Source organism: Fistularia commersonii, chromosome 12 (genome assembly GCF_037954325.1).
Source record: "Fistularia commersonii isolate RoL2024-O1a breed Wild chromosome 12, RoL_Fcom_v1.0, whole genome shotgun sequence".
Classification (NCBI taxonomy): domain Eukaryota; kingdom Metazoa; phylum Chordata; class Actinopteri; order Syngnathiformes; family Fistulariidae; genus Fistularia; species Fistularia commersonii.
Genome location: NC_141295.1, coordinates 1,874,846 through 1,892,654, shown reverse-complemented (window position 1 = coordinate 1,892,654; position 17,809 = coordinate 1,874,846). Strand labels below are relative to the sequence as shown.

The 17,809-nt window shown below is 39.3% G+C and overlaps 2 protein-coding genes and 1 non-coding gene across 7 annotated transcripts in view; 2 read left to right on the top strand and 1 right to left on the bottom strand.

Moving 5' to 3' along the window:
* Nucleotides 1-985: 985 nt before the first annotated feature.
* On the bottom strand, nucleotides 986-1,058 carry trnar-ccg (transfer RNA arginine (anticodon CCG)). The gene has a single exon. It is a non-coding gene; the product is annotated as a tRNA-Arg (tRNA).
* Nucleotides 1,059-4,112: 3,054 nt separating this feature from the next.
* On the top strand, nucleotides 4,113-13,162 carry LOC147228089 (importin subunit alpha-1-like). 2 transcript variants are annotated; one of them, XM_086156308.1, is made up of 11 exons: nucleotides 4,113-4,166; nucleotides 4,709-4,814; nucleotides 4,899-5,036; nucleotides 5,708-5,796; nucleotides 5,893-6,161; nucleotides 6,408-6,502; nucleotides 9,759-10,022; nucleotides 10,364-10,597; nucleotides 11,491-11,673; nucleotides 12,514-12,663; nucleotides 12,816-13,162. In XM_086156308.1, exons 2-11 carry the CDS (start codon nucleotides 4,749-4,751, stop codon nucleotides 12,900-12,902), a joined length of 1,575 nt encoding a protein of 524 aa, XP_086012434.1. In that variant the 5' UTR covers nucleotides 4,113-4,166; nucleotides 4,709-4,748; the 3' UTR covers nucleotides 12,903-13,162. The 2 variants fall into 2 exon arrangements, with proteins under 2 accessions (XP_086012434.1, XP_086012435.1); XM_086156309.1 differs by lacking the exon at nucleotides 4,113-4,166 and adding an exon at nucleotides 4,327-4,457.
* A 1,014-nt stretch (nucleotides 13,163-14,176) lies between these two features.
* LOC147228088 (E3 ubiquitin-protein ligase SMURF2-like) overlaps nucleotides 14,177-17,809 on the top strand; it is a 69,470-nt gene continuing 65,837 nt past the window's right edge. For 2 of the 4 annotated variants that reach the window (XM_086156306.1, XM_086156303.1), the window contains exon 1: nucleotides 14,207-14,566. In XM_086156306.1, coding sequence (XP_086012432.1) covers nucleotides 14,515-14,566 — 52 coding nt within the window. In that variant the 5' untranslated portion in view covers nucleotides 14,207-14,514. Of the gene's footprint in view, nucleotides 14,567-17,809 lie in introns of all 4 variants that reach the window. The other 2 variants (XM_086156305.1, XM_086156307.1) reach the window with 2 other exon arrangements.

The window sequence follows — 17,809 nt, the reverse complement described above, 5'->3', positions numbered from 1 at the left end:
ATCTTTTATGGAATACAATGCAACAATGCAGTATATATGGATATATATATATATGTGTGTGTGTGTGTGTGTGTGTGTGTACACAGCATGTATTTACTTTCTTGGTTTCAAATATCAGAATAGAATTCTGCAGATAAAATAACATAATTATTTGATCTTACTTGTTGGTGATAGTCTTGAACTACTGCTACTATTTTACAAACTACTTTACAAACCATGACAGCAATGCATGATTTTGAAATTTAGTATTTAATTGGGTAGCTTAGCAAATTAGTTTAATTTTAACATTAAAATAGCCATTTTGGTGGCTGTTAAAATGCTTTTTTTTCCCTGTGGTTTGACCAGGAGATATCAAATTGAGTCAGAGTACTAAAAGGGTATCTTCTATTTAGAAACATATTTGATAACTTTAAAATATGTGTAATTATTTCAGTTTTAGCTGCCATGAGTAATCACAGCAATCTAAAGAAATTTATGGAAAGTGCTTTAAATGCAGTTGTTTAGATTTTCCTAAATCCTAATCTACATAACAACTGAGCATATACTGTGATTTGGCCTTTTTTTTAATTTTTATTTTTTAATTGAATTTCATTTAAATTTTCTAAACCCACCACAACACAAAACGACCACACCAAGCTGGAGTTAATCTCTGCTACACCCTAGCGGATCAACGCTGAATTAAAAATGCGCATTGATAATAATAATAATAATAATAATAATGATGATGATAATAATAATAAAATTAATTTTCACGCCGTTATTTGTTTACACCACACGTTGAGAACTATTCACACTTTTAAATGTCCATTCCGAGGGTTGTGTTATTTTTACTCAACGACTTGATACGGATAGATACGGGAATTAATAAACAATAATCATTAGAGGGTGTAGTTGATTTTTTACGAGATTTCTTACGCTTTTAAAGATTTATTCCCGCAGATTGAGACACGAAAGCGATTGGTTGTTTGTAAAATGAAACTAAATACGACCCAGATGGGACTCGAACCCACAATCCCCAGCTCCGGAGGCTGATGCCTTATCCATTAGGCCACTGGGTCATTACGTGGTGAAGATGGAAAAAAGGTATTTATAAAGGACATTAAAATCCACGTGAAACGTATATTTTGGCGTTTCCGTGTGTCGTGCGTATAAATGTTGTCCACAGTTCGACGGTTGTTTCACACTCGTCAATCAAAGCAGGAAGAGACCGTGTAATCTCGCGAGACTTTGACAGGCTGATTTGAGTTACGTACTTTTCTTTTTTTAGGCCGCAGAGGCTAAAGTTACCTGGTGCGTTTTTGGGAGTGTCATTCAACGAGCCAATGAGAAACCAAGGAAAGTGGGCGTGTGTGAGTGTGTGTGAGTGTGACCGTCTCAGTGATCGAACAGATGGCCAAATCTGACTGGATTCAATGGAAAAAAAAATGGAAAAAAATTAAAATAAATAACAAATATTACCGGCTGCTGAAAAAAGACTTTTGCCTTTGTCAAAAGTTCTTCTAGAGCAAGGCGGATAAATGGTGGCACAGTAGAAATATGAGAAATATGGGTTCAGGGAAGTCGTAACAATGTGAAATTAGGCAATTAATTTACCGTATAAAGCTAATAATGGTCAAAACATGGTGCAAAATGAGTGTAAAAGTACCTTCTTTTTTTTTTTTTTACTGTTTATACAATTTCCTACCATTATTTATTATTGTTATGTTTAACTTGAAACTGGCACAACAATTTCTTTCGGGATAAATAAAGTTATTCTTATTCTTATTCTTATTCTTATTCTTATTCTTATTCTTATTCTTATTCTTATTCTTATTCTTATTCTTAAGGAATAATTGAGAAATTCTTGCTATAATCTTCTTATTATAGCAACAGATTTTCTTCCCTTGAAGACATTTCACCTCTCATCAGACAGTTCTCCACCAATTGTAGACAAAAGTTTTAATTGATTTTTTTTGATTCAGCAAGCAAGATGGATGAGGTGTGATTTGAGCAGTCCATTATATAGAAAGGCTGAGAACAGAGACATTGAGTAGATGTTCCCTTCAGAAAGGGAGAGTCAAACTGGGAAAACAGAAAACACTCCAGCTGGCAAAGATGAAGTTTGTGTATTACTTTCATGAACACATTGAGGGGAAAAACACGAGGGCTCCTATCAGTATGGATTCAGAGAAGGAGCGCGTCTTCTTTTCACATCGGCTGCTCTCTTCAGGGGTCGCCACAGCAAATCAACCTCCTCCATCAAACCTTATTCTCTATATCCGACGTCTTCATCTCTGCAACCTCTGACTCTGCCTCTTGTCCTTTCCTCAGTGCCACTGCTTCTAAACCATACAGCTTCGCTTGGGTCAACACTATCTTGTACAAATTTCCTTTACTTCTGGCTGATTCCTTTTTATCACAAAGTACCCCTGACACTTTTCTCCATCCTTTCCAACCTGCTTGAATTGATTTCTTCACCTCTTTTCCACACTCTCCATTGCCCTGGACAACTGACCCAAAGAAGCCTACTTAAAATCCTCCATTTCTTCCGTCTTGCCGCAGCTAACCTTGATTCATCTCCTTTCAAGGACATGCCTCCTCCTCTTCGCTGCTCTCACTGCAGCTCACAATGTCATCTGCGAGCATCATAATCCGTGGAGATTCCTGACTAACCTCATCTGTCGGCCTGTCCATCCCCACAAGGGGCTTCGAGCTGACCAATAATGTCGCTCCACTCCCACCTTGAACTTCTTTATCACACACCTCAACACCGTCTCACAGCTGACATACATGTCCTGTAACTGTCTAACATGCTTCTATGCCACTCCAGACTTCCTCTTACAGTACCATAGTTCCTCACGGCACCCTTCCGTATGCTTTTTCCCGATCTGCAAAGACCCAGTGTAGCTCCCTATGATGTTCTCTGTGCTTTTTTTTATCACCATTTAAAGCAAATGTTGCATATATAGTACTCTTTCAAGGCTACTGCTATTCACAAATGGTCACTTCTGCTCTCAGACTACTCTTTCCCACAAGTTCATTGTATGGGTCATCAACTTTATTCCTGTATAATCGCCTCAATTTTGCATATCTCAATTCATTTTTTTAAATGGCCTCTATATGTCACATTGAAATCAGAAAAACTCAAGTTATCAAAGATGAGTTGATGCAGAGTTCTTTGGGAAATGTAACATGATCTGCTATGGCAGGGGTGTCAAACTCAAATACACAGTGGGCCAAAATTCAAAACTGGGACAAAGTCGTAGGCCAACATTGATATTTATTGAAATATCAAATCCAGAATAAACGAATCCTGTTAAGAAATGGGAGTTTGAAGCTCCAAGCAAATATTGCGGGCCAAATATAATTACAGTGCGGGCCAAATTTGGCCCGCGGGCCAGAGTTTGACACCTATGTCCAATGGAAAGGTTGTCATTGACAATGAGGGGAAAATAGTACACTTAGATTATGAATCATTTTTCACTTTTTAATCTCTTACCAATGTCATTTCGTGTAAAAAGTGTAAAATGTCATGAGGAAGGGTGTGTAGAGGACAATATCTAGTTATCTGGCCAAGGACAGATAACGGAGGTGAAGCCCCATGTTGGCAAACTAGTGTGCTAAACAAGTCCAAGCTGTAAGAGTGAGCTTGAGAGTGGTAAGAGAATCAATTTGAAGTAGATTACATATGTTCTGCTGAGTTTGGACCTAGAGAAACCATTGCCCACTGCCCCCAAATAGGTACTGCAGCCAAGTAGTGGAAAGGAGATGGAAATAGGAAGCTGTAGTTGAACTTTGTATCAAATAACTAGATCCAATGGGGTGAAGTTGGTAAGTGCTAAAACACAATACTAGGACGGTTTCTCCCTCTTCCTCTTCTTCTTGAACATCCAGTGAGTTACATTCTTATGTCATTGTACACTCCCACATGTGCTGTCCGTAGAAAACGTTGCAGTATCACAAGAATTCTACATGTCAGCTCAAAGGAAGCGACAGAAGACGTGAGAAACAGATGTGACAGAGGTCAGGCCGTTGCCTTGACAACGACTGTGTTGTTGACGCGTTTTCGGGTCGTTTGACAGGTGGGCGGGGCTTGTTTCACTAAATGACCAATCAAAAGTCACAAAAAACGGTCACTGCGAATGACGTCACGGCAGTTGCAAAGGGAAAAGGAGGCAAAAGCGCTGGTAAGCATGTAGTCTAAGCTTTGATGTGAAATGTGTTCTAAACGGATTTTCTGTAACACTTTCAGCGGCGAATTATTGTTGAAATATACTTGTCTTGGCAACTGGACTTGAATTTCTTCAACCCTCATCCGAGAAGCCTCATGAAGGCAAGAAACCGAAAGGCTTCTTAAACCGAAGAAGCCTCTCGGATGAGGGGTGAAGAAAGTCGAGTCCAGTTTCCAAGACAAGAAGATTTAGAAAAGAATTCACCGTGACCTGGATGACTGAGAACCTCCACAGACAATTTCAGCGGTATACTTGCGGTTGTAGCATGGCTAGATGGATTTTAGAGGGTTTTGCTGGTGTTGGTCGCATGGTGGTTGATAACCGGCCTCGCTCGTGGAGAAACAACAAATTAACTGTTAGCTTGCTAACTGCTGGCAGCTAGCTAGGAAATGTGAAACTAACAAGAAGTAGCCTACGGTCATGTGTCCGGTTTTCGTCTAGCTATTTTTTTTGTTTTTGTTTTTTAGCTCTAGCTTCAAACTCCCATTTCTCGACAGGATTCGTTTATTCTGGATTTGACTTCTTCAGCGGTCAGGAATGTCAGCCCCGAGCTTCCGTGAAGATCGACTCAGCCAATTTAAAAACAAAGGGAAAGATGTCAACGTAAGCTCCCATCGCCATTACCCACGTTTACCGCAATACTCTAGCTTTACCCAAGGTTTTTATTTTATTCTGTCATCTTCTCAGGAGCTGAGGCGTCGCAGAGCGGAGGTCAACGTGGAGCTCAGAAAAGCTAAAAAGGACGATCAGATCCAGAAGAGAAGGAACGTCCAGAGTTTCGAGGACGAGGTTACCTCTTTCCAAGACAACGATCTAGAGGCGCAGGTAACAGATAGCAAGCCTTGAGTTGTTGTTCACAGACATGTACTCCTTACAGATCTTGTCTGCAATACTAAGCACATTTCCAGCTCGAACATTTTCACTTCAAGTTCACCTAATCCTTTACATGAGAGAATATCATATTAAACTTTAACATCTTACTGATAATGATATAGGTAGGCATCCTGTGTGTCCACTCAGTTGCCAAAAGTGTGATAAGTTGTTTTGGATGTTTTCCTCATAAGTATTGGTTTTGTCACGTCATCAGTGCTTCCACTTACATTGAAGAGCTTCTGTCAGTGTTGATAATTAGTTGTTAGTTATCCACCAAATATATTTGAGATGAGATGAGATGAGATGAGAACAACTTTATTAATCCCGAAGGAAATTGTGCCAGAGTTTCAAGTAAAAAACATAACAGCAATAGATAACAGTAGAAAGGAGGAAGAACAAGAAATACAACAAAATATGAACTGTCTTAACTGTTAACTGTAACTACAAAGATTGAAGATTCCCTGCGGCTGAGGGAAGACATGAAGATTTTAGGCAGCATGATAGTCTGCGTTGTCCTTTTCATATAATAAATGTCAAGAGGTGTCAGCGCTGTTTATTTGTTAAAATTTCTTTACACCAACCTTTAAAGCGGGCTCCTAAATTCCTCGTTTTTATATCCATAGCATTCACGCCTGTGGTCTGTGGATGACATTGTAACATATGTAAACAGCGAGAACCCAGAACACCAACTACAGGCCACACAGGCAGCAAGGTAGGGTTCATTGCAAAAATGATATTGTTCTTTTCAGGATTTTACTTTGCCTTTACAATTAACCGGACATCCCCTGATTCCCACTGTAATGTACAGAAAGCTGCTATCGCGAGGAGAGCAACCACCTATTGACTCCATCATTGCTGCGGGCCTCATCCCACAGTTTATAAGATTTCTTGCGCTGTCAGAATGCCCTCCTATCCAGTATGAGGCAGCTTGGGCCCTAACTAATATTGCATCAGGCACCTCAGTTCAGACCAGCGCTGTTGTGAAGGGAGGCGCCATTCCAGCCTTCATCAATCTGATCTCATCTCCCCACTTGAACATTAGTGAGCAAGCCATCTGGGCCCTTGGTAACATTGCAGGTACTGAATATTCATTATACGGTGGCTTTCTGAGTGTCATGTAAAGCACCTTAAAATGTAATGTTGTTATCATATGATGTATTTGGTTATCTATAACAAAAACAGTTTTTGAATAGAACAGTTGCAAATGTACTTCCAATATATATCTAAATACTCTAAAATGTTTGATTGTAACCTACTTACTTCCTACTCTTTCTACCCCATGAAATCATTAAACTATAAATGTATGTTTATTCCCCAACTTAGGGGATGGATCCACCTACAGAGACCTTGTGATCAAACATGGGGGTCTCCAGCCACTGCTTGCATTATTGGAAACACCAGAGCTATCTTTGTTGACAGTAAGCTTTTTAAGCATTTTTACATCGCAAAGGCAGAGAGAATTTTTTTATCCAAAACAGTGACTTTCATCCACAATTTTTAGTACAGCCGAATATAAAGGCAGCTGTGACTTCACCTCTCCCTGTCCCAGACATAGCTACTTTTTGTTTTCCTGTTTGTAAATTTCTATAATTAACAAAGTGCAGATACCGAGGTCAAACAATTTCTGTAGCCAGATATTCACATTTTGCTCCGTATTGGTTTTAGTGGAATTGTTTCTGTTTTCTTGTGTTTGTCTTAATAACTTTTCTAAGTGATGCAGAATATCTCCAGAGATGAGAGAGTGGTAATTGGAGCGGACTTCAATGGGCATGTTGGTGCAGGCAATAGAGGGGATGAAGAAGTGATTGGCAGATTTGGTATACAGCATAGGAATGCAGAGGGACAGGTGGTGGTAGATTTTGCAAAAAGGATGGCAATGGCCCTTGTGAACCTTTTTTTCCAGAGAAGACAGGAACATAGGGTAACTTATAAGAGCGGGGGTAGGAGCACGCAGGTAGACTACATCTTGTATAGACGAGGTAACCTGAAAGATATCAGTGGCTGCAAAGTCGTTTTAGGTGAGAGTCTAGCCAAACAGCATAGCATGCTGGTTTGTAGAATGACCTTGGTGACAACGAAGATTAAGAGGACAAAGGCAGAGCAGAGGACAAAGTGGTGGAAGCTAGAAAAGGGAGGAGTGTTGTATGGTTTTCAGGGAGGACTTGAGAAAGGCTCTGGGTGATTAGGGAGAGCTTTCAGATGATTGGACAACAACAGCTATTGAAGTGGGATACTGAGGGGACTGAAGAGAACACATGAGTATAGGGAGATACAACATAAGGTAAAGATAGAGGTAGCAAAGGCAAAACAAAGGGCTTATGATGACTTGTATGCTCGGTTGGATAGTAAGGAGGGTGAGAATGATCTATACAGGTTGGCGAAACAGAGAGATAAAGATGGAAAGGATGTACAACAGGTCCGGGTGATTAAGGACAGAGAGGCAAATGTATTGACAGATGCTAGAAGAGTGATGTGACGATGAACAGAGCACTTTGAAAAGCTGATGAATGTGGAAAATGAAAGAGAGGCAAGGGTAGAAGAGGTGACTATTGTAGACAACAAAGTAGCAGAGATTAATAAAGTGAAGTGGGGAAGGCACTGAAGAAGATGGATAGTTTAAAGGCAGTGGGTCCTGATGATATACCTGTGGAGGTGTGGAGGTGTCAAGGAGAGGCAGCGGTGGAGTTTTTGGCCAGATTATTTAACCGAGATCTTAGAGAGGGAGAAGATGCCAGAAGAATGGAGACAAAGTGTGATTGTGCCCATTTTTAAGAATAAGGAGGATGTGCAGAATTGTGGCAACTATAGAGGGATGAGCCATACAATGAAGTTATGGGAAAGAGAAGTGGAAACTAGACTGAGAGCAGAAGTCAGCATTTGTGAACAACAGTATGGCTTCATGCCTAGAAAGAGTACTACAGATGCAGTATTTGCTTTGAGAATGCAAATAGAAAAGTACAGAGAGGGCCAGAAGTACCTGCATTGTGTTTTGTAGACCTAGAAAAAGTGTATGACAGGGTGCCAAGAGAGGAATTCTGGTATTGTATGAGGAAATCTGGAGTGGCAGAGAAGTATGTTAGACTGGTGCAGAACATGTATGCTAGCTCTGAGACAGTGGTGTGGTGTGCTGTAGGGGTAACAGAGATGTGGAGGTGGGAGGTGGGACTCCACCAGGTATCAGCTCTGAGCCCCTTCTTGTTTGCAGTGGTGATGGACAGGCTGACAGATGAAGGATGAGATCATGGTCCATGGAGACAGGAATCTCCATGGACAATGGTGTTTGTAGATGACATTGTGATTTGTAGTGAGAGCAGAGAAGAAGATGAGGAAAATCTAGAGAGGTGGAGCTATGCTCTGGAAAGGAGAGGAATGAAAGTTAGTCGCAGCAAGACAGACTATATGCGTGCGAATGAGAGGAACTCAGCTGGAACGGGGAGGTTACAGGGTGTGGAGATCAAGAAGTTGGAGGATTTCAGGTACATGGGGTCAACAGTCCAGACCAACGGAGAGTGTGGAAAAGAGGTGAAGAGACGGGTTCAAGCAGGTTAGAATGGGCAGAGAAAAGTGTATGCGATAGAAGACTAAAGGCCAGAATGAAAGGAAAAGTGTACATCACAGTGGTGAGACCTGCGATGCTGTATGGACTAGAAATAGTTACAATGATGAAAAGACAGGAGGCAGAGCTAGAGGTCGCAGAGATAAAGATGCTAAGGTTCTCTTTGGGAGTGACTAGGATGGGTAGGAGAAATGAGTCTATCATCGGAACAGCACATATTAGATGTTTTGGAGAGAAGGTCAGAGAAGCCAGACTGAGATAGTTTGGCCATGTACAGAGGAGGGATAGTGAATATATTGGTAGACAGATGCTGGAATTGGAGCTGCCAGGCAGCAGGTCTCGTGGAAGACCAAAGAGAAGATTTATGGATGTAGTGAGAGAGGATATGAAGTTAGATGGTGTGAGAGAGGAGAATACAGAGAATAGGGTTAGATGGAGAGGGTTGATTTGCTATGGCAACCCCTGAAGGGAAAAGCTGAAAGAAGAAGAAGTCTTAATAACTTTTTAACTTTTTAATAGTGGACCAAAGCTAAATTAATAACTCAGGGAAAATATCTCATCCCAGTTGAAATGTGTCAACAAGGGTGATAATTCTGTCATTTTATGTTAATCTTTTGTAGGCTGCTAATACAAGATTTAGAATTTTGCATGTGGACCTTAGCAATGCAACCTTGGCCATTTTGACTGTTATTTGCATCAAGTGAAATCCACAAGTTTCACCGCAAGTTTATGACTTTTTAGTCATGGCCTGTCTGGCTGCTGCGGAAATCCTTTTTTTTTTATTCAACTGTATGTATATGACAGTAAAAGAAATCACTATTTCTTGGCTGGTCAAAATCCGCAATTCAGTGTTTAAAAAGTGATTCAGCAACAGGTGTAATTTAGCGTTTGTTTTAAACTTCATCTAATTAGAATGTTCCTTAATTCAAATTTTACATTACCGTGGCCATTTACAATTTAGAAATGAAGACAGCAGGAGATAGTTCCTCTCTGTGTATCACATAAAAAAGTGACCCCTTATCTGCAGCCCAAGTTAAAAATTTCCCTATTCAGCTATTCTGTGAAATTGAAAAATGGGGATGCTTTTTAACAATAATGGACTCACCATCCCGTTGCAGTCAAGCTACATACGGAACATCACCTGGACGCTCTCTAACCTGTGTCGGAACAAAGACCCAGCACCCCCTTTGGCAGCGGTGCAACAGCTGCTTCCAGCGCTTATGCGCCTTCTCCATCATGATGACAAGGAGGTCTTGGCCGACACATGCTGGGCTTTATCCTACCTGACTGACGGCTCCAATGAGAGGATAGAAGTTGTAGTGCAGGCTGGGCCTGTGCCTCGCCTAGTCCAGCTACTAACCTGTTCCTCGCTTTCCATTGTGGTAAATAATGACTTGTTTTACTTAATGTTCGTTATGTCCATTTAAAAAGAAATGCAGTTTGTTACATATTTAACTTTCACATAATATGTGGGAGTTAAATTCTTACATGTAATACACTTTCTGCATTTGTCACATGAGCTGGCTTCATCTCTGATCAAGTTGTAATTTATTTTTGACATGTATAGAATGAAATGAAAGCTGTTTTTTAAAAAAAAAAAAAAAAAATTAACACCACAATTTCCGCAACTGCTACTGGAACTCGATTACCTGATTACTGCCCTCTATATTATTGTTACCTTATTATTTGTGAAGTAACTGAATGGACATTTTGACTGTCACAGACTGCATCACTGCGGTGCCTGGGGAATATAGTGACTGGGACAGATGACCAGACCCAAAGCGTGCTCAATGCAGGTGCCTTGGCAAAGTTCCCTTTGCTGTTGCAGCATTACAAATCCAACATTCAAAAAGAAGCAGCCTGGGCAGTGTCCAACATTACTGCTGGCAAGACTTGCCAGATCCAGGAAGTTATCAGCGCTGGGCTGATTCCCATCCTGGTGGAGATCCTCCAAGAGGTCAGATTGAAAAATATAAATGGCTGAAATTTATAATCAGATTTATCTGCTTAGAATCAGCTTTATAGGCCAAGTACGTTCACACGTTCACAGAATTTGTCTGTGGTTTATAGTTTCACTTTGTATTGACATGATGGTAAACAAAGACTGATAAAGTCATTATACACAATAGTCATTATACACAATACAAAATACAAAGTGCAGAGCGCAATGTAGTTCAGTGATTAAGATTCCAAATGAGTAAAGTTGTCAGTTAAGTAGTGCAAAGATAGTTTGTGCAATGATCAGCAAATAGTGACAGTGTGGTGACATGAGATGGTAATGAGTCTGGAATTTGATTAGGATAGAGTTGGTATTTAGGAAGTGATGACCTGGTATGGATGTTTTTGTTAGTGCATGGCGTTAAGTGTTATGGGGGAGCGGTGTGTGTGTGTGTGTGTGTGTGCATGTGTGTGTGTGTGCGTGTGTGCGTGCGTGCGTGCGTGCGTGTGTGCGTGCATGCGTGCGTGCGTGTGTTCCAAATGCGCCAAGTTAAAATAGATATCAGGGTGGATTGTCCTGCATTATCTTGTGTGTTTCTTATACCTAACCGCCATGCGTACATTTAAATTCTCCAGATGTGCAGGACAATTTACAATCAATTATCCTAAGCACAGAATAAGGAATTTTAGACATGGTTGTCAAAACATAATTTTGCAGCGTGGTATTCATTTATTCATTTTCACACCTCCCTAGAATCAACACCTTCTTTTTCCATTCACAATCACAAAATTTACAAATCGCTTAATCTTTCTTGATATAAAATGTACATGAATGATCATTTATGGTATCCTGAGCTTTTTCTTATTCTGTCTGAATGTTTTGTTGTCCAAAATTATTTATTTCCCTTTTAGGGAGACTATAAGACCCAGAAAGAGGCAGTGTGGGCCATCACTAATTATACTAGTGGTGGAACCGAGGAGCAGATTGCCTACCTGATGCATTGTAACGTCCTGGGCCCTCTACTCAACCTACTTACAGGCAAAGACAATAAGATCGTCCTGGTTATCTTGGATGCAATTGATAATATTTTACAGGTATAAAGTTAGACCAGCTCTACATTTAGTCGTGTTGGTAGCCTTTTATCAGAGTTTCTCACAGTTGTTCTGTTTTATGGGGGATCAAAACATTTAAAATCTTGCCATTTCTTGCTTATTGACCTTTGCATCCACCAGAAAAAGGTTTCTACAGTTATTAGTAATGTTTTGTGTTTCAATTTTAATTAAATAATAGTTTGACATTTGAGATACAAGTGAATATATCTGCAAGCATATACTCCCCTCAACCAATTTTAGGTGCATTTTTGGTTCATGTTGGCCAATTGTGTCCACAAACCGATAACTGCTGTTGTTCCCTACTTACAAATAATTTTTAGAGATGGGGAGGTGTAATGTAAAATTTTATATCAAAGTCAAAGTCAGCTTTATTGTCAGTTTCTCCACATGTTCTAGACATACAGAGGAAACAAGAAGATGCTTCTCATGTTCCCTCAATGACACAAAATTAACAAAATAAAAGAGTGCACATCAACAGTAAAGTGCACAATAAAGATAGAATAAACATTAAACTACAAAGTGTATGCAAATACAATCAACTGGTGAGGTGATGAGGTGAAAGGACGACAGAGATTTCACAGCACAAAAACCTGAAATTTATAAATATATGTAATTTGAATTTGAATGTAGAGAATAGCAGCAGTCTTATCTGTATAGTTTAGTGCAAAAACAGTCAGTAAGTAATACCAAACAGTAGCAGGTGAGATTAATTATATATGATATATTATTTTATTGTTTCAATATGCAATAGTTCAATCACCAGTGAATATGATTAAGGTATGGACACATTGGAACTTAACTTTTTCCTCCTTTTCTCAACAGGTGGCAAACAAAACTGGTGAAACTGAACAACTACGCCTAATGATTGAGGAGTTGGGTGGTTTAGACAAAATTGAAGCACTGCAGTCTCATGGCAGTGAAGCTGTCTTTAAGGCATCATTCAACATTATTGACAAATTTTTTTCTGAAGAGGTGAGTTGTAATAATAGGACGCCCTTCTGAAGGGCCTCACAGAAATCTCAAGTTTTGATCGAACCATTTAAAAGTACCTTGAAGTCCATCTGATTATTTTGTTCGTTTCATGTGACAATATTTAAAGATTTTATTTCCATCTCATCCCTCAGAATGAAGATCTGTCTATTGTTCCTGAGGCCGCAACAAACAGATTTACCTTCCAAATCCCTGAAAACCAGAGCTCTTACCATTTTTAACACATCCAAATTGCTGTTTGTAAATTTGAAGCAAAATTTATAAGCTGATATTTTTAAACTGTTTTAGACCTTTCACCTTTGTACATAACAGCACCAAAACCCTCATGTTTCAAAGTTAATTTTATAAGTAAATTGTATTCATGCAACAGAATTTGTCTTCTGTATGGATATGAAAATACAATATTTTCAGCACATTTGAAAATATTCAGGTTTAACCACCGATGTAAAATAAATAAAAAAGCAACTTTTCTTAAAAGGTATCACTTGCTACCACTATGTAGCATGTTTACTGGCTGTGAGTCTACATGTTTCAAGGATTTAAGAATGCCATCACTCCTGTATCGTTACAGATCGCCTTACATTTTACACAGAAGAACGCTCCTCAAAGCCAAAAATACGTTTTCAACAAACCAAACTATTCAAAATGGGTATGACTAATTCATATATTCAACAGGGGCACCCCTATGCAGTGCTGTTTTTCTGTTGATGATTTAAGAGTTGTCAAAGTGTTGATAATCTAAGAAACAAAATGAGTCTGTTAACTCTGTACCCACTATTTATCTTTCCTGAATAGGATTGTAGGGAGCAAGGGCCATACCTAGATGACAGAGGCCAAGAAGTCAGGGTTCACCCTGGAGAAGTTGCCAATCTATCACATCTGTTGACATTCAGATGCAATTTAAAATCATTTAGAGTACCATCCAAGCATAGACACTAGATACTATCTACAGACAGCAGTGCATCTGTGCAGTGCTGAGCACTGACAATTCTGCACTGAATAGTCATATGTCCATTTTACTCTTGATTATTTTTGATACCTCCTCTTCTCCCATTGCTGACATTCCAGCTGAGGGCAGCATTGGGCTTTTTGTGCCTCGATTCACACTGCAACTAGAAATGGTACCTCTGAAACTGTGTTTGTAAATTTGCAGTTATGTTTAATTTTGTACAAGAGGCAAAACTGGTTGTAAACCAATAGTGACTCATTTTGTTTACTTCTTTTTATCTGAAATATGATTATCTTTCAATGCCGCATGCCTGAATCCAAAAGAAACCATTCTGTTTTGGTTGAGGAATTCTTTTGTCCCCGGAAAAATGGTTTCAAATAAATTTTTAAGCTATGATTTATACAAAGACTATGATTTAGGAATAATATATTTGATCTCAGTTACAGTAGTGATGTGCATTTTATTTTGAAAATGTGTGCCGGATGTATTTTGCTATCAATCCCTGACTCGCCCGTTTGCTTGCAGCAGCCGACAGTCTTCTCAGCACGACCAACTAAGAGCACACGGCTGTCCGGATGGAGGGCAAACCTTTCACTTGATATAAATCGCTGCCCCTGGTTCACGGCATGAACGGTATTTGGGAATGTAACAATTTGCATTTGCCAAGGAACGGAGTTCAGGAGATGAGTGATATTTCAGCAATGTGGTCATTTTGTCACCATTCTGTTGCATACACAGCCAGCGTGATTTGCTATGGTGATGCTACAAGCTAACGCGAAGCTAGCAGAGGAGCTGATTTGGGGGATACGGTTTTGAAGAACTCTCATATTGACACAGTTAATACACACTTCATTAATTTTCATCAAACTGGAACATAGCGGGGAATGTCTAACCAAGGAGTTCGGAGAAATGGCCCAGTAAAGCTGCGGTTGACAGGTAAGCGAATTTAAATCCCCCTTCGCTGTTAGCTGCTAACCAAGCTGGCTAATATCTGCTAGTTGTACAGCTGGGTAGTGGCATGTGTAATTGTTTAATTTTCTACCAACATAAATCCTCGAATTTACATTTATATGACACGGACAATTGTGACAACTTGGGGAGTGTGACTGCACACACGAGAGAGGTCAACAGTAACATCAGACACTTGCTAGCAAATATCAGCTTAGCATTAGCTGTAATATTGTGCTAAATTTTACTAATCTACCCAGGTAACGTTGGTCTTTGGCTGTAGCATGTCTTATCACTTGAAGCACCTCCAAATGTCTGCGGTGACTTAATAATTTTACTTTCTCTATCCTTGTTAATGATAGCTTAAAGTAATTTACCTATTTCAACACTGAGTTCTTAGCGACATTAAACTGCGCGCTACATTTTTCTATTAAGCGAACATTGCGTGTGTGTAAGTTATCGATTGACAGACTTCCATTTCGCAACAGTCATTTATAATAATCAGGAGTTATTTTTGAATTGAAACTGAAATTAAGACTTAGGGATTTAAGGGTGGGATTTTTAAGATGCCACGGTGTCTCAACACGACGTGCGCATTTCGTATCATACCATTTTGTGTCATTAAGAGGAGAAAGTCCTCTGTAGTGCGTTTTACTCGAATTGATGCCTTAATATAATAATCATTTATTCGATCTGCCTTACCTGGTGCCTGCTGCGTCTGTTGATGAATCTGCTAACCTCAAGGAAAATACAAAGAACCTGATAATATATCATTCCAACGAATCCCTTATGCTGAAATTTGCTAAATTTAACTGGTGTTGATAATCATCATTAGGGCATCATGTTGTTTTGGGGACCCTGTGCAAAAGAACTTGGGGGCTCCAGACACTGAACTATTCATTAAAATCAGTTTCCAAGACCAGCAAGAAGGCTTGCCCATTTCCATTTGTAAATCATGGTGAATTGCTATTCTTTAATGGTTACATTCTCATATGTGAAGCAGACTAAATGTAAAATAATTGCATATACTTTTTAAATTGTATGCATTTTTGGTTTCAATTTTTGAAATAAAATCTAAGTTTGTTTTCTTGGGTGAAAGCATAGCAATATGGTAAACATTTTAGGCGTTCGAGTCTTTATATCTCATGACTTTTGAAATGATTTAAATTGATAACAATACAAGCAGGCAGAATAAATATCTTGTAATAAGGTAAATTTACATTTTTCTCTTACTTAGCTAAATAAAGATTTGATCTGTTTTTACTCATAAATCTGAACCCTGTCGGTTCCATGCTGCAAGTGTTATATTAATTACATAATAATTCACAAAATGCATTTTTGATAATTGATATCAAGTTAAATTGTAATTCTTGGTGATTTTAAATTAATTATTTGTCATTTTCAAATCCTAATCCACAAGCACTATGTTCAGAACACAAAAAGAAAACAAAAACAAAAGAAATTGTCCAATATAGCATTGTCTTTCAAGTATGCTACTGCTCGATGAGTGTTTTTAGTAAATATCCACACTGAATAGAAAATTAGCCGAAGATGCCACAGCACAAGCTCCTGTTATGACATAAACACACTACAACACAGCGAGAGTTAGCTAATGGTAGCTTTCTTTTTGACCGCAAACAGACTTTACTGGGTTATATAGCCTTAGGTGTCACCTAATCACACAGCCTTAGTCCATGTCTCCATCACTCATGTCACTTTGAGGATGTGTTGTTTATACCTCTGAATGTTCTTACAGTCCTTCAGTTAGCCCATGCTATTAGGAGAACACATTTTGTCCCAATGGATCCTACCACAGACTGGCCCCTTCCAATCCATTTTATAGAGGGACCCAGTCATGGCCCCGACAATTCTTTTATAGCTAACTGGGTGACAGAGCCCGATGCAATATACATCTGCAGATAGCAATCAACCACACATTTACAACTTCCTAAAAGAATCACATTAAACAATAAAAGCATTTTCACTCTGCCCTCATTCTCTGGGAAGTATTAAATGGCATAGCATTGCCTCGAGGATGTTGTTTTTCCTCTTTTTCTGATTCTAAGGATTGTTTTTCTTTCTGGAAAGATGACAGTTGGAGGTGGGCATTGTGGGTGGGCGCTGCCTCTTGTTGTGGTGAATAAAAGTTGAATGATTGCTTGTTTATCAGCCCATCATAAGGGCTTTCCTCTGCTAGAACAAAATTAGTGTATTCATTGTGGATATATTTGCTCAAAAGGGCAGGTGATCAGCCAGTTTACAAAATGGTGCATAAGTTTGGGGGGGCTCTCTTTTGGCTAAAGGGCCCTTCAGCCCTGCAGGCTGTAGGGAACAACTGCATAGCTCACTTACGTCTTCGGCCAGTGCTGACCATACTTAAACATTTCTGAAAGACTCACGGCAAGGCTGAATAATTTTAGCTTTTCAATTCACAAAACTTTGGCCTGTCATAAAAATGAGCTTCACACTCTAGATGTAGGCCACATAATGTCAATGGTGTCTCCTATTGTTTATCACTAAGTATGTTATAAAAAAATTGAATATTATAAACATATATTAACTGGCACTGTCCTCAAGGCCATCCGTCTGCCTGTTTGGGTGAAGTTGCTGTTTCTCATCCATATGGGGAATTCTTTTTAATGGGCCCAGAGTGATCTTAAGTCTGAATACCAGGAATGCGAAACCTGAGAAATGAAATGTGAGTCTGTGCAGATCACAGAGGTATCCTCCATCTATCCTGTTACTTTAAAGGAGGAGAGGTGTGAGAAATTTGGATGCTGAGAGCAACCAGAATTGTCGGTCGTTCAATGAGGATCAGTCTGGCTTATTCTAGTTTCAGACTTGTGACGTATTGCAACCATTACATGTGTGTTTACTCGTAGCAGCCTCTGATTTATGTCTGAGACTGTACATTTAAAGCTAACATTGTACACCAAACATAGACCAGTTTGGCCGTCTGCTCTGGTCTCAGCTTGAAAGATGCATTTTTTTTTTCCCTTTGTGAGAGGGACATTATCAAAGATCAAAAGTCTTTAAATGTTTTTCATTTATGGTTTTGTCAGGTTATTTATACCATGGTTTGAAGTTTTTGCTAAAAGAAATGGATACAGAAAAAGCGCCGCCATTGGATTTACAATTGCTGAACCCCTATTCTGAGACACATATGTATATTGTCCAGACCATGCAGACATGTCGTAGTCCTGTTTATACGTTCACGAGTCTGCGCTCCAT

Coding starts and splice junctions, on each gene's coding strand:
- LOC147228089 (XM_086156308.1), top strand. CDS start 4,749: ATGTCAGCCCCGAGCTTCCGTGAAGATCGACTCAGCCAATTTAAAAAC. Junction 6,503..9,758: donor CAGAGCTATCTTTGTTGACA/GTAAGCTTTTTA, acceptor ATCCCGTTGCAG/TCAAGCTACATACGGAACAT. Junction 12,664..12,815: donor ACAAATTTTTTTCTGAAGAG/GTGAGTTGTAAT, acceptor CTCATCCCTCAG/AATGAAGATCTGTCTATTGT.